This window comes from Megalobrama amblycephala, linkage group LG3 (genome assembly GCF_018812025.1).
Source record: "Megalobrama amblycephala isolate DHTTF-2021 linkage group LG3, ASM1881202v1, whole genome shotgun sequence".
NCBI lineage: Eukaryota > Metazoa > Chordata > Actinopteri > Cypriniformes > Xenocyprididae > Megalobrama > Megalobrama amblycephala.
In genome coordinates, this window is record NC_063046.1 from 26354828 (window position 1) to 26376104 (window position 21277).

The following is a 21277-nucleotide window of genomic DNA, read 5'->3' on the forward strand; positions in this document are numbered from 1 at the left end:
TTGGACTGTGTTCTGGTAAAAAGGAGCTTGAAACATACATGCTCTTTATAAGCTGCCCTATGAGTATGACATCTAAAACCTTTTAGAGGCATCATCTTATGACCTTTACTGCTTCACAGAAATGATGTCACAGTGACGGTAAGGGATGCAAAGCAAGAGGTTGGGGGAGTGGAACGATATATATATATATATATATATATATATATATATAGAGAGAGGGAGAGAGGGAGAGAGAATGAGCTGTAGACTGTGATTTAGGATGATAAATGATGTTGGGGATGGAAAGAGATGTGCATGTGAGATGAGCCCTAGTCTACATGTATGTGCGATCGTACCCGAGTCAATAATGTTGCTCACATGGTAAAAGGCTTTATTGGATTAGTGTCAGGCGCGTGTTCTGGAGACAGGACTGTGAAGATCTCTGCCGAACCCTGATGATCAACATCTTTCTCCGCTTTGTCCTTTTCCATCTTCCTCTCCTGTTTTTCACCTGTTTTTTTGGTTCCCTCCAAAGCTTTTAACTTCCCTTACCACGTGCGCATTTCACCACTGTCTAGTACACACACGCAGGCGTCAAACTGTCTGCACCAATTAGCTACAGGAGTGTGTGTGTGTGTAGGAGCCTGTACAGTCATTATAAGATGATTTGGTGTGAGGAACAGGCTGCAGCTCCCTGATGTTGATTGTCTTTGACAGGACAGAGCACGGCAGCTGATGTGCACTGGGGGTAAAGACAGATACACACCGGCTTTAGCTGCATTCTCACCCCCTCGCACACACGCGGTACAGGTGAATCATAGCGATGCTGCTCTCATTAAGTGGGTGGTAATGGGAAGTGAATGGCTTCTTCTGAAGCCAAGGACACATCCTGACATTATACCTTCGGCTGGCTTGAGTGGGCACTGAAAGCACAGGTCCTGCAGCTTGTCGTTTTCTATAAAGAGCCAAACTGCTTGGCCCTCAGGGACGTGGGCTTGTTTAAATGGTGTAATTGTACTGATCATCAAAGCCGCAACCTTGATTTTAATCTTTTGTTCTCCCCTTTTCACCGCTAACGTTTGAATCTGCACTTAATTAAAAAAGAAAGCAAAAATTTGGGTTTGCGGCCCCTGCAAGCAGAGATGCACATTAGTATGACCTACAGAGAAATGCTGAGAGAAATTGTGGATATGAGGTGCTTCAAAGACTCATTTGAAATAAACGAAATGAAAGGAATGTGGTATGCAGTGAATATGTGAAGGTATACTTTGTGCCGAGAAGTGAGAGGAGGTGGGAGGAAGGTGGGAAGACGGAGAAAGTGAGCGAGCGAAGGAGGGAGGAAAGGGAGGGTCCGCTTGTTTGATTTGAAATGGGTGTTATTCTGATCACACTCCTGCCTGTCAGTTATGGCATGGCTCTCTTCTCCATCCCGCACCTAAGTGGCAGATCAAAGATACACCCCAGTGACCTTCTTCTCTCAGCTCCTCTCCTCTAGCGCTCTCTCTCTCCGTTAGTATTCTCCAGCCATCCCTCTCTGTTCCAAACACTCCAGCAAAACAGTTACAGCAGTCACTGCAAGAGGCTGACGGTCTGGTTTAAATCAGGTGTTGAATAATCAGCTCAAAAAAGAAGGAAAGCGCAATCCTGTTTGGTAGCAAGCAGGTTGGGCTATTGCTTCCTCTCACCTCAGATGATGCAGCACTGATCTCAGAGCAGATATTTCATCATGCCACTAGTCAAGCCTGCCAAGTAGTGATGTTAGCTCTGAGGCCCGTAGTCTAGCTCCCCTGTTGCTGTCTGAATCTGAATTGATTTTATTAAGAATTTCAAAAATTCTAGAGTTCAAAAGTGTTGTTTTTAGTTTTACTTTCAATAGAAGGGTGAGGTTCTTCAATTTGACTAACATAAAGTAATACATTTGTGAAATTGCAGCACTGATTCCTCAGCTTTTTTGGAAATCGTGACGTTTATTTTTTTATTGGCAGCACTATTTTTTTTTAACACAAAGGAAATCTGCATAGTTTGTATTCAACAACCAAATTTGCATAGTGTAGCTAAGTGCTCTACACTGAGGAAAAAAAAAAAAAAAACAGCCAAAAATTCACTTAATTTTTCTTTGTCAAGTTTTTGCACACATATTTTTTTAGGTAAATTTCACATGGATTTAAAGGATTAGTCCACTTTCAAATAAAATTTTCCTGATAATTTACTCACCCCCATGTCATCCAAGATGTTCATGTCTTTCTTTCTTCAGTCAAAAAGAAATTAAGGTTTTTGATGAAAACGATGATGATTTGATGAAAACAGACGGTTGAAAGTAAAAATTACAGTTTCAGTGCAGCTTCAAAGGGCTTTAAACGATACCAGACGAGGAATAAGGGTTTTATCTCGCAAAACGATCGGTCATTTTTTCCGTAAGTAGAGTATAGGACATACAGCGTAAGCTTTTTGAAGAATACAAAAGTGCGGTTTTGGCGGAAGCACTCGTAAGGCGATTATTTGTTTATATAAAGCATATACAGTTGTATTTATTTCGAAATTGACAGATTGATTTGCTAGATAAGACCCTTATTCCTCATCTGGTATCGTTTAAAGCCCTTTGAAGCTGCACTGAAACTGTAATTTTGACCTTCAACCGTCTGGAGGCCATTGAAGTCCACTATAAGGAGAATAATCCTGGAATGTTTTCATCAAAAACATTAATTTCTTTTCGATTGAAGAAAGAAAGACATGAACATCTTGGATGACGGGGGTGAGTAAATTATCAGGAAAATTTTATTTGAAAGTGAACTAATCCTTTAAGTACACTCTACTAAGTTAAAGCTGCAGTCCGCGATTTTTCCTCTTTGTCGCCATCTCTGTTCAAAACCTGAAATTGCAGTCATATGCAGAACAGTTATCTGTACGTGCGTTGTACTGATTCATCGTCAGCGCGGATGAATGTAATGTTTGCTGTCAGTCACCGCACCGGTGTGGATACTGTACTTCAGAATCACAGATTCTACGTCTTGAAAGTATGACCAATATAAGAATTTTCACTGGAAAATATCATCTGAACAAGTAAGTAACATTTCTGCCACTTTTGTTCTGACCAACTAAGGAAAAAAGCATTAGGCCTACAATAAATCACGCTGCCAATGATGATTAAATCTAACGATCGCTTAAAGCTCGGATCATGCCAGACCGTGCAAATTATTATTACTGTTATATTGTTCTCAAATTGTTAATGTTAACAACATCAGCATTGCGTGGCTGTGTATTTAGGGTGTATTAGCGTTACCTGTAAATTTCAATTTCTGTATCCACTCCACAGTCCGAAGTCTTTTGCTTTTTGACTACGAGTGAATCTCCAGTTGTCACTGATGATTGTCATTTGGATCTTTCTGGATTACAATCTGACATCAAAATGATAAGTGTAATTATTTCAGCTGCTGTGAGAACAGGCTATAAATGATCCGCTACAAGCAGCATCCTCACGTGATAAAACCGACTAGCCTGGACGGGACTCCTTCCTTTCTGTTTACGGACGTGACGTAATGCCGCACAGAGGAACTGCTGCATGCTCAAATTTCCCGCGGAAATCCACCAGGTCGCTCTTATTATAAAACATTATTACAAGCTTACCGTTGTGAATCGAGCTAAGATAATGAGAAAGTTTTGAACACTGGCTGGTTATGTACTTGCTCAGAAATTGATTTTGGATAATTTTTTAACCAAAAAAAGTTACAGACTGCAGCTTTAAGTAAAATTAACAAAGAAAATAAATAATTTTAACTTGGCCAGTTAAAATGAAACATCCAAGTAAATGATATAATGGATATTGTGTAGACACCATATCTACATAATAGAAGTAACGCGGTGCCTGAACACAGAGACCTCGATAATTGGTGCAAAATACAAAATGAAGCACAATAACATTTGATGGATCGTTTTTAAGTATGAATGTGTCATTTTGAGTAGAAAAAAATTTCACAAATTTGCAGGTTACTAAACCTAACAACAAAAGCAATGATAAAATGGTGCCCAATGCATAATGGGAACACCAGTAAAAGTTGAGTAGTTTTACGTAATTTTATAATGTTGATATTTTCTACAAGCTTAAATTGAGTACTAATATAGAATTTACTTTGTTTTTTTAATTCTTGCCTGAATTAACTTTTTCATGTAGAAATTACATTTGTTTTTTCTGTTGTATTTGATTCACCACAGAATTTTATCAGTGTACCATTTAAAAGTTTGTGGTCAGTACTTTTTTATTATTAATAATACTTTCATTCAGCAAGGATGAATTCATTTTATCAAAAGTAATATTAAAGTTTCAAATTAATTATTTTTTTGGCGATTTGACTTGATCAAATTAATCAATTCTTATTTGAGCTGTAGTGCAGTGGTAGTTGAGTGCTCTGATGCTCATACTGGTGATACAGGTTCAAGTCTGGCCTGTAACATGCTTCCATACCTGTCTATCTTGTTCCTGATTTTAAAAAGATATTTCTAAATTTAGCCTTAGTCAACCATCAATTACCATTACTTTCATCCCATTGCAAGATGACATGATGACAGTATGACAACAGACTATATATGTGATCAACTGCTTCATTAATTTTTTTAACAGAGGTAATTTTACTTTCTTTATAAATGTAATTTGGTGAATGATCAACTAAAATCCAGTTCTGGTCTAATAAAGTGCAAAATCCAGATCAGGCTGCAAGAACTACAAAAGTCACTCCCTCCAACACATGTACAGTGCAAAAGTATTATAATTCATGGGTGTGCACTGTCAGAATGTAGTCAGTCTTGACATGGACGTGTCATTATGAATGCACAACATATGTTAGACAAAATTCTCCATCTGCTCTATCAGGATGGTAATTGCTCTTTTCTTTTTTTACATGTGACAGCCAAATGCATTATTCATTAGCTGAATGATATTCAATACTAGAGCGCCGTCAAAAAGCGAATGGCAGAGATGTCCTCTTACCATTTTTATTTTTTTTTTTCTTGCTTGAAGTCAATGTGATGTGGCATTTAACGCCCAGTCATCACGACATTCTGTTTGTTTGTGTGTGTGCGCGCGTGTGTCGTGGAGGACATTTGTTGTGCGTTTCTAGAGCTAGTAGATGTGTACAGGAGTCATTAGCAGCAATAAGCAACTGGCTTAGAGTAGTCCTCTACAGTACGCATACACAGGCTTTGATTCTCACACAGACACACACACTGTCATATTCAGTATGTCCTCCTGCTGATGTACTGAGAGAGAAAGTTACAGAAAACAAAAGCCAGCATAGATTCTCTATCTCAAAAGTGGAAGGCAGCCTTACTCTGAATGCTGGTGATAAGGGTACAGTATATGTGCTTTATAGAACAAACGTCCCTTGAAATCAGCTACACAGTTGGAGACCAACAAAAAGGAAATTGTCTTATTTAACATACTAAGTAATGTTGGCAACACTTTATTTCAATAGTCCACTTTAAACATACTACGAACTATAAGTAATGACTGGTAGTGTACATGTCTAGAGTATTAGTAGACTGTAGTAGACTCTTATAAGAGTTAGCTGACATGTAATTGCAAAGTTACTTGTAGTTAGTAGAATGTCTAAAGTGGACTATCGAAATAAAGTGTAATCATAATGTCTTAATTCAAACTAAGTGTTTGTAAAGAGTGCACAAAGAGAGACGAGAGGTGAAAAAATATGTTTAGGGCTATTGAAGATAATTTGCAAACTTAAAACAATAAATATTTTTAAATAAAATAAAAATAACACATTTACTAATTTACCAATTGTTCAAGTTTTATTCAGTTTTCAAAAGACTCCAGATATATTATCATCTTTATTCTTTTGACAGCCATAGTGTTCATCTCTATTTTCTTGCAACATACAGTACATCTATTCAAGAATAATTAGGGCCCGAGCACTGATGGTGTGAGGACCCTATTACAATTGCTCTGTCAATTCTTCCTCTTCTTCTCCGAAATGAATCACATTTTTGAGGGCCTGAACATGCTCGAAAACTCATGAAACTTTGCACACGCGTCAGAAGTGGTGAAAATTTACGTCTGATATGGGTTTCAGAATTCGGTGTGACAAAATGGCTTGATAGCGCCACCTACAAAATTTAAATTAAGTGCTCTTCGAGCCACGTTTCACATAGAGGTATGAAATTCGTCAGACAGATGTAACAGCCCAATATCTACAAAAAAGCCTATGGGTGCCAAAATCTGTAAACCCAACAGGAAGTGAGATATTTTGAATTTTCTCTGCAAAATTTTGGCAGTTTTTGCCATTTCCACAAGTTCATCTTTAACGAATTCCTCCTAGAGCTTTAAAGGTGATACAAAGGATCTTTTCGTCGACTGAGAAACCAAAGACTGTTAGTGAGTTTTTGAAATGAGCGCATGCGTAAGAACAACCCCCCTCCTTCACAGCTCATTTCGAGGGAACGCCTCCCAAAACTCGTGCACGAGTATTGGAACACGAGTGTTTGTTTACCACCGGCATTCGCTGTGTCGTGTTAGTGGATTCATTGTGTCGGACTCACCGCAGGTGACTCATAATCTGCAGTTGTTACTCCTGTCTCCTGACAAAAACATTGCATGCGGCGCCTGTGGAGTGTGGAAAGTTACTGGAGCGCGCAGCCGCGCTCGTCTCTCACAAGGAACGTCATGGCAGTGATTGACAAGCCAGAGGGCCAATCGTTTACGTGATGATTGCGTACACGATTGGCTGATGTTTTTAAGGCCCTACCTCGTGCACAGATTATGTATATTAATATTATTCCTTTCAGTGCACCTAATAAATAGTCTTTTATCAGTTAGTAAAGACAGTTTCAAGTAATATTGCAAAAATGTATAAAACAAAAAACCCTCTTTAGCACCTTTAATCAGATCAACGTCATATTTGGTCAGTCTAATTTAAAGGCCTTTGTGACGTTAAATTGTGAAGATCTAGAGTTTTCTGTATAAAAAAAAATAAATAAATACTTGCACAGTCTAAATTGGTCTTTAAACATGTAAGTATATATAAAGGGCTGTCACAATATCAGATTTTCACAACACTATTATCATGGCCTAAAGGATTCACATTAACATTATTGTTGCAATGTAGTAATCCATAGAAATTCTGAAAGAAAACAAATACCATGAGAGCCAAGTCCAGCGCTATGATAACTGAGCTTTAACAACATAAGTAAGATCTTAAAGGTGCAATATGTTATATTTTTGCAGTAAAATATCCAAAAACCACTAGGCCAGTGTTATATATTTTGTTCACTTGAGTACTTACAATATCCCAAATGTTTCCAACTATTTGTAAATCGTGAGAAAATTGCAGTTTTAACCAAAGCTCCGGGACGTGAGAGGAGTCGTCTGTCAATTGCGTCATACCCGTGTTACCCTCGTTTTCCGGTTTTATTTTGTCGAAACCATGGAAACACTAAAGACGCTTTAATATAGTACATGTTTTAATAGGCAAGGGAACATCTGTTTTTATATATTTATAGACCGAAAACTAATTGTTGTTATATAGCTCAACATGTTTAGTCTTATTGTTTAAATCAATTTCTTGATTTTTTTTTTTTTTTGTGAGTACCATGCCATGCCTCAGAGAAAAACACTATTTTGTGAAGTAGTTAACATAGAATAATCAGATGCAACTTTATTTTTAGTAACAGTAATACATAATTTTCTCCATCATACAATATGTTTTAAAATTAATTGCATGACATTTATCAACACAAGCCATCCAGCATTTAATATGATATTCTAAAATCGATCTATCTTACTGCAGTGTGCAACAAGTGTCTCACAGCAGCCGCCGAGCGAACGCACAGAGTAACGTTATAACATTTTCAACATTAATAATCGCATCCATGAACATGATTTGTTCCCGAGTCCTATCACTATTCTTTTGCACCATCCGTTGTGATGGAGACCACATGTCCCAAGATTCCTCTCTAAAACTTGCCGTCATCAAGCTATGCCTTTGTTTTGAATAGGCTTTTAGCGACCTCTAGCGGCCAAAATGATTACATATTGTACCTTTAATGGAACATTTTCTGTTTCATGGCTAACAAACTAAATGCAGCTTTAGTGCTGGAATACACTAAATTACTTTTGCCCAGATTTTTTTCCCCAATTTATTGGACAAGTTGAGGCTAATTGCCTAAATTCAGAGCCAGTCTGCAGATTTGAGGTGACAGATTTCACTGAAAATCGTGTAGTATATGGTGGTCACAGACCGTAATGTTCGTAATGACCTGAAAGTCTGGTAATTTGTGATTTTCAGTCATTTAGTGTATGGTGCCCAGTTTTTCCTCTGTAACTATTTACAAAGTCGGCAAGTGTATGATGCTTAGTGTTTTAAAATCTGGATGACAGAGACGAACAGGTTGCTGGTATTTCCCACTTTTGTGCTTACTGTTGATAGGCGTTTACTGTTGATAGGCACTTCCTGCAGACTGAGGTGTCTTAACACCCCATCTTTTTTAAGGAATCCATAAAACTACACACTGATGAGCTAACTTTTTTTCAGGTGAAGGTAAAGTGTCTCTTTTTCAACTCTCATCTCCTCTGAAATGATTTTGTGCAGCAGTAGTAACTACCTACACACGTCGTTGTGGTCTTTTTTACCTTTTATGACAGGTGGCAACCGGTGTTACAATACCACCACCTACTATGTTGGAGTGTGACTGGTGCTGGGTTATTTACAATATTATCAAATGTGCAGTAATAACATGGTATCAGTGTTTCATTTTTCAAACTGGTCAATACCAGTATATTGCAGCAACCCTAACCCTAATAACCCATGTTATATCTGAGTAAGCTGCCTTTATATTTTATCAAACCCACGACCTTGACATTGTGAGCATCATGCTTTACAGTTTGCACTGCAGAAATCTGAAAGTGGAAAGTCCCCACCATGATAGAAAAATAAAATGTGTGTGTGTGTGCCTGCGCTTGTGTGTAATTCTCTGTCTCTCCGCAGGCTGCCGATCTGATCTACGTGGCTATTTGGTGTGTGGTAGATGCTATGAATGTCAATGCATATCTCCTATTTTGTTTCTCATGGCTGCTCTCCCTCCAGATCTCTCTCTCTCTCTTTTTTTTTTTCTTGAATTTCTTATTTTTTTTTCTTGATTTATTTTATTCCTCTCCTGATTTGTTAATATTCCATATTAATAGTAGTTGCTTTGTGTCAAGCATGCAAGTGGTAAACATGAAGGATTAAAGACTCGGGGACAGAATTTTGACACCAGGACAAACTGTTACGCACCAGGCTGCTGCACACTTCATTACACATGCTCAAGATCACATGATGTTATCTCCATATGCTGGGTTCAGGAGCATTACAAACCAAATTAAAAGGTGCATTAGTGAATCATAGACTTCATTTTACATCTTCCCTTCTCACTCTCTCTTTCTCTTTGTGTTTTTCCTCAGATGGTGACGGCACCCAAGACCACCTCTTGCCAGTCTGTATGGATGATTCATGTGGCAAAAGTGCAATTTACCTGGCCAAGACTGGAGGGACAAAGGTACATAAGCCTTACATTATTACTCTGTCACACTCCTTCGCGCCACCATTTCATCTTTTTGCATGTGATCTACAGAGTCAGTAAAGTTTCAGAGCTATCGATTTTAAAACCAATGGATGGATTTGAGAGATGGATGAATGGTTGGACTGGGTATTGATGCAGATTTCCCAGTTCGCAAGCTCTTGGTTTAATTAGGTACAGATTAATTTGGGTACAGTCCCATTCAAAAATTTGGGGTCAGTAATTTATTTATTTATTTTAAATAAATGCTGTTATTTTGACTTGTTTATAGTCCTCAAAGAATCCTGGAAAAAAATGTTTTTCACAACAATATTAAGCAGCACAACTGTTTTCAACATTAATAATAAGAGTTTTTTTCAGCATCAAATCATCCATATTAGAACGATTTCTGAAGGATCGTGTGACACTGAAGACTGGAGTAATGGCTGCTGAAAATTCAGCTTTCAAATTTCAACAAACTCTGGTGCGAATAAGTGTGACTGTGAACTCTGCCATCCGAACCTTGATGTGTACCAAACCAGCACACCATAATGTGCACTTCCAAACGAACTCTGGTGCGGTTCCACTGAAATATGAATGCAACATGGACCAAACATATCTAAAAGATTCAAAAATAGGACTTAGTGTCATAAGATGTGACCCTAAAATGGACAGAATGCTCAAGCATACATTGTTTTCTCATCATAGTCACAATGTTGCCTATTACAGTTCAGCACAGACTATTGAATCGTTTCTTCTTGTAGCAGATCTTTGTTTGTGTGTGTAACAGAGGAATTCCTAGCTCTGTTTTGACTCCTTTATACATTTTCTAAGCTTATCATGAATTCTCAGCTGGTGAAAATACCATCATATGTACGTGCAGGGTCTAAAACTAACTTTTTGCCACACTTGCCAATGGCCGGTGACTTAAGAAAATTTACAGACCATAAACATTTTTTCCAGCTATGAAACTGTTTTTGCAAAAATAGGCAGTTATGACACCTAAAACTACCAGCCTAACTTATATAAATTTAAAAGGTTGTTAAACACAAGCAAACAGTCAGTATAAAATAAAAATAAATGATCAAATTACAAGCAATAGCACAAATAAATACAATAGAACAATGACAGAAATGAAATAAACAGTTCTTTTCAGGTTTTTTAGGTTTCCAGGTAGCCTACAGAAATTGAATAAGTTAGGCTAATTAAATGTAAAATAACACTGCATAGTCTTCACTGTATAAATTATGAATCTTTACAAAAGTTCAGTCAAGAGCAGTGAGTGTTTTTTAACATTAAAAACGCTGACAGCAACAGGTAGCCTATATTAGGCTGCTGTCACTGTAAGGCCGAACGCATGAATCAAATATACTGATACATTCTGTACACATGCATTTTCTTTCTCAACTGTTTACATTTATTTAAGACATAAACGACTATGTTTACTTGTATACTCGCTGAGATGGGCATTTTTCAACAATTTTAAATTCAGTGCACGAGTAATGAATTGAGTTCCCTTTCGCTTCATCTTGCGCTTGAATATTTAAATTGGCGAGGTATAAATTTCATAATGATGAAGCACTGGCCAGTCAACTGTCCCGAGCATTGTTCACTTTTGTTCACATTCACATTCTCATAACATTGTATTGCTAGAATTCATAAAATGTTACCGGCCAACTGGCGATTGGCACCATTTCATATACTAGCCAACGCAGAATTTTACTATTTTTTTGATTGCCGAGTGTTAATTTTAGGTCCTGTGTACGCACATAGCACACAGCATTGTTTTATATGTTCAGTAAGTTCCATCGTAAAATAAAAATGACACTAAGCGAACCAGGACTGAATGTATCATTTTAACCAACCCTAAATTTTGTATATATGGATTGTCTGAAATTTAAAAATGAAGGGGTGGATTATCAGATGAATATATGGAGGGATTGTCAGATATCGATTGATGGATTGATCATTCTTTACAATCAATGGATCTCATAAGGGACAATTAGGAAATCTTCTGTTATGCAGAACTTATATTATTCACCGCATAAATATTCAAATGAAGATATCAGATTATAAAAGCAGCCTATAATAATAGTGGCATATAGTTATTTAGAGCTCTTTTGTGTAAAGGCCTGCTGTGGGCTGGCAGCTTGTGCTCTGAATGTCAGGCTCACAGTGGAAGGCAGCGGTTATCTCTCTGTCCTCACACACACATACACACACACACAGACAGTCCACCTGTCACAGGCCTTGGGACCAGAGAGAATGGGAACAAAGATGGACGGAGTAGAGGAGAGGGCAAGAATGTAAAGGGCAGGGAACACGTGTCAGCTTTTGTCCGCCTGCCACAGGCGCTAGTCTTCACCATCAGACACACTGAAAGGAAAGAAAAGTTTGACTCTTTCATTATTTTCCCATCTGTCCATCACTTTCTCTCTGTCCATTATTGGTCTTCCTTTCTTTCTTCTAAGTTCTCTCCCTTTACATTCTTTTTAGAGTTCAGAAAACAACAAGCTGCATTGGTTTGAAAGCACTTATTCAATGCTGCCAAATAGTGAACAAGACTGATATAGACATAGCAGCACACATGGTGTATTGAAAAGACAAGATAAAAAGAAAACAAACACTTGACAAAAGATAGAGAATAACAAAAGACACGCTTGTGTTATAGTCAAAGAACGGCAGTCTGTGATTTAATTGGCCCAGGGATTTCTCTGTTTTTAAGCATGTTTGTGTGGATGGGTGGGTGGGTGTCTGCTAATCACACAAATACTCTCTCTCTCTGTCTCTCTCTTGCTCTCTCTCACTCACACACACACACACACACACACATATTCACAGTCTTCTAAATAAACTCATTCTCTCTGTTTTCCTTCCCAGCTCATCTGCTTAATATTGACAGTGTAAACACACATAACATCACACTCATTAGATTGATTAGGGGCAGCGATTGTCGTCACCCTCGCACACACACACACACACACACACACACACACACACTTGTATATATGGTTTACGGGGACTCTCCATAGACTTAATGGTTTTTATACTGTACAAACTATATATTCTATCCCCCTAAATCTACCCATCACAGGAAACTTTACATCTTTTTAATTTAAAAAAAAAAAACACTTTAGTATGTTTTTTTTTTTTTTTTTTTTAAGCCATTTGGTTTGAGGACACAGGAAGTGTCCTCGTAAACCAGGTTTATGTTGTAATACCCATGTAATTATACACATTTGTGTCCTCATGAACCATATATACAAGAACACACACACACACACACAATGGGCATATCCCAGTCACTTCTTTTGTTTATAATAAAAGAGTGTTTATGTGTACATTTTTGAATTTTAAAATTAAAATATTTTTCCTGTCTTGTTTAATGACAGGTCCACAATAATTAATCTAGGTCATTGGTTGATTTCCTTGAAGAATGTAAACAATTTTCAAAATATTGCTATTCAAACTATTCAAATGCACAGATCCATTTAAAATTATGGATGGCAACAGTTATTTAGATAGGATGGTTCAGTCATTTAAGCTAATTATACACTGCAAAAAATGCTTTTCCTACTTTTCCTACCTAGAGTTTTTGTCTTGTTTCTAGTCCAAATATCTAAAAATTCCTAAATCAAAAAGCATTTTCTAGACAAGTAAAAATGATTGTCTTGTTTTCAGAAAAATAAGTCAAAATTAAGTCATAATCTACCAATGGGGTAAGCAAAATAATCTTATTTCAAACCGAAAACAAGATTATTTTGCTTAACCCATTGGCAGATTATTTTGCTTGTTTTAAGGAAAAGCTCACTTAATTTTTTCTGAAGACAAGACAATAATTTTTGGACTAGAAACAAGACAAGAAAACCTAAGTAAGAAAAGCATTTTTTGCAGTGTATACCATAAACTAAGCCTAATCTTTACCCTAAAATACTATTTTCATCATTTTCTCTCTCTCTCTCTCTTTATGACCCATTTTCCCTGTTAAAATGTTCTATTAGCATGTTTTTCAGGTTTAGCTTCTAGCATTTGAGACATTTTTCAGTAATTTTGTTTTCAAAAGTGAAGCTACAATACAAATTGTCTATTGTATTGAACATTTTGGCTATGTTCACACACTGTCAGTCCAAATCCCAAATTATCAAAATTTATTGACGTCCACATTGTGTATTGCAACTGTTCAGATCCGATTTGTGTATTCATGCCTCTTTCATTTTCCTGGATATCTGCATTGGTTTCTGTGAGTTGGTAGGTGTACAACAACAATTGTACAAAAACAACAACAACCACCACAGTATGAAGGGGTTTGCATTTTAGATGTTGTCTTATTTACAACATGACATTGTGTAGCCGCCGCGCGCTGAACTACTGCATTATGATAAGGCAACGGCAGAAACGGAGGCTGGTATTCGTGGCTTTATTCCACGCTGTCATCTCCGCCGGTTTCAAAACATGTCTCTGTTATATTGCAACAATACAACCTTGTTTCTGCAGTGACTTTCAGCATGTTTCCTATAACAACGTCTGAGATTTACATTTTACGTGGCGTGAGAAATTCCCATAAACCACGCAAAATCCGATCAACTTCAGATCGACTTCTATTTCTCGATTTTTGCATGTCCTTTACTTCTGTTTGTTTTTCACCTTAAATGGGTGCCTGGATTGTAGACGGGATTGTAGACGGGTTCTAGAAGACCACATTTACAATCCAGGTATCACCACAGAATTAAACTATCCCATAAGCTGCAATGCAGCAAAGCAGAATCCATAAAACATGGTGCGAGAAAGAAAGAGAGATGGGGAGGAAATGATGGAGAGCGAGGCAATAGATTGTCTGAGGTGGTGGAAGTGAGCGTCTGTGTACATGTGTATTGAATTTCAACAGAGCCTTGAGGGAGTGAACAGGGAAAGGAGGGAGGGATGGACACCTTCATAGGCTGAAATACTCTCTCTCTCAGCCTGGGGCGTCTCACATTTATTCATTTCATTTTCATGTACTCTGTAATAGCAACTTTGTTTCCAGCTTGGCAGCATCAGCTGAGTGTGTCAGACCATTTATTTTGTACTTTTTTCTCAGAGGAGTATAAATAATATTTAAACTCACTATCACGGCTCACACACACGAGTACTGCTGGCCCTGTGTGTGTGTCTCTGTCTGGGTATTTGCTTGTCTCATTGTCTATGTATCTCGTGAGTCTGAAATCACCTAAAGCATCAGGCTCTGAGCAGTTTGTTTAAAGGTATTGATCAGTGTAAGTACGAATGTGGCTTTGTATCTGACTGTTTCCGTTTATCATGACACCTCTAAATGATCAAAAGGAAGTGTCCTGTGAGAAAAGCTACTGAGGGCTACATTTTTCAGACATCTGTGTAAAGATATCTCCTGTGCTGAGCCATCGCCACACTCTGAGGAGGTTAGATTGGCCATTATCTGCTTACCCCATACAGGGCTCTGAGGCCTTCCATTTTCTCTCTCGTTCAGGCAGCTGGTATTTTCTGTCAGTACTCATGCCGTCCCACTCCCCTTGTGTCATAGCACCACCTGTTCAGCTTGTGTTCTGCCACTCATGAGTTGTTAGTCGACCCACACAGAATTTGAATAGTTCTTGGCATTATCTAAATTGATTAAGGGGGAATGTGTGCAGATTTGAATATGGTAAATTGTGTTAATGGGAGCTGAGAGGGCTGCGCTTTTATTGGCAGCTCAAAGCTTTATCAGAAATTAGCCAAAATAGAAGTTTTATCTGATGAGCAGAACCTCCCAGAAGAGACTTCAGCATAATTGGATGCTTGTCATTCACAATGTTTTAACCCTCTGGGGTCTGAGGCTAATTTGGGGCCCTGGATAAGTTTTGACATGCCCTGACATTTGTGCTTTTTTCAGTTGCTTATAAACATATTAATGACAAAAGTCTCATTACACTGTATTCAGTACAAACTAAGCTACAATAATATATGAGCAACAAGTATGTATATGTTTGTATTTTTGAGAGAATTATGTATATGCATGTTTTTTGTTTTTTTTAATTAAGTCACTGAAATAAGGCCTCAAAACACATACTAAATATTTTCCCCCCAAGACTTTTGGAAACTGTATATTTTAGTCTAGAGTTTTTGCTTCAAAGTGATGTAAAAATCATTCTGCTTATTTGGACACAAAAAAAAGAATGTATTGATTTTAAATTTCTAAGACACTTTTTGGTTAGGAAGCCCGTATGCAAGGAGGCGTGAATCTTCATGAATAATGCTGAGAATAATAATTAGCCGCATAATGAGCCATTCAGTGAGGAATGTGACTGAGTGAGCTAAGAAAGAATGCAATGACAAAAGAAAAATAACATTTTTTTTTTGTTTGAAGTTTATTTAAAATATAGTTAACTATATAAATGAGAGTCAAAGACACATTTTGAGTACACGGTTATACCTGGAAATAAATCCTGTTCAAAGATATATGTGAACATCACATACCTGGCATTTGGTGTTTCTGCACTGGAGAAAAGAAAAAAAAGACAGAAGGGGAAAAAGTCCAATGTGGGCTAATATCTGGTCACTATGATTCTAATATCTGTGAGATAAACGAAAAAACCCTTTGGGAGCATGCTGATAACAGGATCATATCAGCTATTGTATTAATATAATGTCCACTCTTAACAGAAAACATGATTTTTGTGATCTCATGCATGCACGTATTATTGCACATCTTGTGAACAACATTTTGTATAGGTCTATAATATTTTAAATTACAGTACTGGTCAAAAGATTGGACACATTACTATTTTTAATGTTTTTGAAAGAAGTCTCATCAAGCATGCATTTATTTGATCAAAAATACAGAAGAAAACAGCAACACTGTGAAATATTATTACCATTTAAAATAATGGTTTTATATTTGAATATACTTTAAAATATAATGTATTTCTGTGATGCAAAGCAGAATTTTCATTATTCATTGTGAACAAAAGCTTCATTGATATGGCATTAGACTATTTGACAGTAAACACTTCACAATCTGTTCAAAACAGGCCAAAGAAATCGTCTAAACATTCATATTACCTCTTTGACATTTTATGTATTATATTTGTTATATTATAGAGCCTAAATGGTAATATGCAGTTTAATGTGTTGCTAACACATTTTATTTCAATATTTACATATTTTAGTCGATTTCACTCATCTCAATATAGCAGTATAGTTTAGGAATAGCCAATATGTTTGTGTAGTAAATGAAACAGGAGTTTTCGCCATTCATACAGAGACACACAGAACATGCAGAATTCATATTTAAACGGTCTTTTTGCCGTTTAATATTCACAGACGCTATATCGTGATTAGAATTAAGAACTTAAGAATAAAACTTACCATTTGCAATCATCAGCTTGACCAAGTTGATCCTCGATAGAAATTAAATTGAAAGTGCTCTTCCACTGAGGTAAATTCTTCCAGAATTATTCCTCACCGCATCTCAAAAAGATGTACATGAATCTGACAAAGCTTGATGCATTTTTCTTGATGCACTCTCTGTTGCATGTATCGCCTCAGAATTTGCGTCTGAATAGCACGCATGCTCTGTGGGCATGGCCGCATTAGTGGATAATGAGTTGACTCACGAACGGCTGACATGTCTCTATTTTTAAACAGATTACATAAACAAAGAATATTAGTTTTCGATTTGACTTACATGATTTAAAACCTGACATTTCAACGTTTCTTTAGATATGTCTCATATTTGCGTGATAAGTATTCACTTAGTTACAGTTCATTTTCTGAGTACTATCAGAATGGTCTTCATTCAGAAGGAGACGACAGATCACGCATCATGTTAGTTTTCTTTATTTTGCAAAAAGCACAACATTTTGTTTTTACTGTGAGTGTATACAAATAAAAGACATTCCACAGTTTTTAATAATAAATAACTCTTAATTGTACGTCCAAAATTGCCGGTGTATTTTTAGTCTCTTCCACACTGGTAAGAAAAAAAAAAAACGAGGTGGTAAACGCCAGCGTGACCACCAACCTTTGAGGTGTTGGGTGAGGTGTTGGTTGATAGGCCTTTGCAAGAACTGGTTACATTTTAGAACCGGTTCGAAAATTCCAAGAACAATGGAGTCGATAAGAGACACACATTTTGATTCCACTTATTGATTACTGTGATTTTAAACCATTAAACCACAAGAGGACATTTGGTCTTAAAGTGACAACTGCCTACTATACCTGCTGACGTCGGTTTCATTAATGTTAAATCAAAGAACAAAAGACACACTTAGAATCATACACTGATCTTGGCCGAATATTTTTTGTAACTTTAATAAGCATTAATCTTTATTTATAAAAAGAAAGCTATGCAGTGTTATTTTACAATTTATTATATTTGATTTCACATTATGTACTGGAACTTTGTTTTATTTATTTGTGCTTTGCTAATTTGTTTATTTTTTTCTTGTTTTACTGTTTACTTGTCTTTAAAGCTGCAGTTCATAACTTTTTTTGGTTAAAAAAATATCCAAAATCGATTTTTGAGCAAGTACATAACCAGCAGTATTCAAAACTATCTCCTTACCTTAGCCCGATTCACAATGGTAAGCTTATAATATTGATTTAAAATTCAGGTGGGTTTCCACAAGCATGCAGCCATGCGTCTGTGCATCATTATGTCACGTCTGTTTACATAAAGAACAAGTCCCAGCTAGTAGGCTAAATCATGTGAGGATGGCAGATCATTTATAGCCTTTTCTCACAGCAGTTGCAATAAATGTATCAATTCGAATTTTAATCCAGAAAGGTGCAAATGACAATCATCAGTGACAACTGTAGATTCACTCGTAGTCAAAAGCAAAAGACTTTGGCTACAGAAAGGCTACAGAAATTGAAATCTACAGGTAACGCTAATATACACTAAATACACATAATCACGCAATGCTGATGTTGTTAACATTAACAATTTGAGAACAAAGTATAACAATAATAATAATTTGCACAGCTTGACGTGATCAGAGCTAATCGATTGTTAGATTTAATCACCATTGGTAGCACGATTTATTGTAATGCTTTTTTTCCTCAGTTGGTCAGAACAAAAGTGGCAGACATGTTACTTACTTGTTCAGATGACATTTTCTGGTGAAAATTCTTATTTTGGTCATACTTCCAAGACGTAGAATCTGTGATTCCGAAGTACAGTATCCACACCGATGTAGTGACTGACAGCAAACATTAGATTCATAACTGCAGTTGCAGGTTTTGAACAAAGATGGCGACAAAGAGGCAAAACCTACGGACTGCAGCTTTAATAATGTTTGATATAAATGTATTAGTTAATGTAGTTGTTTTTGCTGTGGTATTTTATTGAAACCATATGCAAAAGTTCCTTCTAAGTGTTCTTTACTTAGGCTGCTGATTTTTGTTCATGGTAGTCATCTGCAAAAGAATGTTTTGCAGAAAGACAGAATAAATATGTTTAAATGATATCTAAATTGGAATCAAAACTGGGAATCAATAACAATCAGAATTGATAAGAATCAGAATCAATAAGTAAAATCGGAAATTGCTATCATTAAAATTCAAACGATACATAACCCTAGTTTTGTTGCTCTGTGGTTGCTAGGGTGTTCTGGGTGGTACTGTAGCTAGGGAATTGCTATGCAGTTGCTAAGGTGTTCTGGGTGGCTACTAGGTAGTTGCTAAGTTGTTTTAGGTGGTTGCTATGGTGTTCTGGGTGGTTACTAGACATTACTTTATGGTTGCTTGGCATTTGCTTGGGTGTTTGTTGGGCAATTGCTAAGGTGTTCTTAGTGGTTGCTGGGGCATTGCATGTTTGTGCTACAGAGTTTAATTAGGTATTAGGTACACCTGTAGTTTATGGTTCTTCATCACAACTGCATCCAGGTTAGGGCTGCACGATTAATCGCATGCTATTCTCACGCGCATTTCGTCAGTAAAGCCGGTTCCCTGATTACCGCTAAATCACCATCACCTGCTTTCAAATGAAGCGGCATTTAATAGACAGAGCCGTAGGTCACTGAAAAGCCACGCAATATCGCGTTCATATCGCAGATGAATCGCCTGCGATAATGAACGCGATATTGCGTGGCTTGTCCGTGAACTACGGCTCCGTCTATTAAAAGGCGCTCCGTTTAAAAACAGGTGATGGCGATTTAGCGGTAATCAGGGAACCGGCATTACTGACGAAATGCGCGTGAGAATAGCATGCGATTAATCGTGCAGCCCTAATCCAGGTGCTACATGATGCAACTGCAAGATACATGCACTGCAATGTCTGGTAGATCTGGATTTTAATCTTTCACTTTTTTTTTTTTTTTTTGTGAAATGCTAGTTGTGTCATTTCTGTTTAATGTCATCCAAAATAATTCTAAAGAAATCTACTGAGATTTGCTCTTAGGGCACTGTGCATCATTAGCTCTTTCCCTTAAAGGGCTCTATCACCTGCTAATGTTCTGTGCTTTAACATTCACAACTGCTAGTCTGTCAAGGAACAAGTTTTGTCATTTTGTCTTTATTTTGTCAGTGAAGTGGTCCTTTCGACAAGCAGATTTAGGGGCCACTGCAGTGGGATGCAGCACCTATTTTAGCTTACCAAACCTCAAACACCTCTGAAAGACATTTATGCTATGACATGTACAGGTTATGGGTCAAATGGTTCCCATGATAAACCAACCATATGGTTCACCACCCACATCTCATGTCTAAACATGCCTCTGAAAATAGTATACTCTTGTCAGGAGTAATTATGGTAATTCTCTGTCACTGAATAACAGTGTTTCCTGCAGTAATGGCATTGAGATGTCTTCTCTCAAAATGCTCAGTTATTTGTGATTTACTTAACCTAAAGAATGTTGTATAAAGAGCGAAAACATTATCAATACTATTGATTTCTCACTGCAGCAGTGCTGTAGCAGTTGAACTGAATATTGCATATATCTCTTCTTACTGTAATACTGATATTTGTTGCCAGTTTGTATGATTTTGTAAACGATTGGCTGATGTTTTTAAGGCCCTACCTCGTGCACAGATGATGTATATTAATATTATTCCTTTCAGTGCACCTAATAAATAGTCTTTTATCAGTTAGTAAAGACAGTTTCAAGTAATATTGCAAAAATGTATAAAACAAAACATCCTCTTTAGCACCTTTAATACTTTTAAAAGTGTGTCAAAAGGGGCTTATTGAAAAATAAATATAGGCAATTTAATCAAATATTAATAATAAATAAAATGTTACAGGAATAGTTTACCAACAAATAAAAATTGTGCTATAATTTACTTATCAGCATGTCATTCCAAACCTGAATGACTTACTTTCTTCTATGAAACACAATGGGGTCAGTGTTGTTTTGTATGGATAGTTCTGTCCATACAAAAGATTTTTAAAAATATATTATTTCATGTGCCCCAGAAAAAAGACAGTCACACAGGTTTGGAATGACATGAGAGTGATTAAATGATGACAAAATGTTTAATTTTACATAAACTATTCCTTAAACATACACTACCATTCAAAGGTTTGGGGTAGATTTTTTTAAATATTTTTTTGTAAGAAGTCTCTTATGCTCACCAAAGCACCAATTTTTTTTTAAAGAATTCTTTGATGAACAAACAGCATTTATTTGAACAACTCTTATTTCACAACTCCCTTCCCCCAAACCTGCCAGATCCACCACTAGCCCTTGTTGAAGCCCTCATAATTTACAAATTAATCACTGCCTGCAGGTGACCTTCGGTTCTGGACACTATTGCAGGTGCCGTGTCT

The 21277-nt window shown here is 36.9% G+C and overlaps 1 protein-coding gene across 1 annotated transcript in view; it reads left to right on the forward strand.

Moving 5' to 3' along the window:
- Positions 1–21277, forward strand: part of itfg1 (integrin alpha FG-GAP repeat containing 1) — a 167933-nt gene that overhangs the window by 49066 nt on the left and 97590 nt on the right. Inside the window, exon 9 of the mRNA XM_048184707.1 lies at positions 9422–9516. Within this exon, the coding sequence (XP_048040664.1) occupies positions 9422–9516 (95 nt within the window). The remainder of the gene's footprint in view (positions 1–9421; positions 9517–21277) is intronic.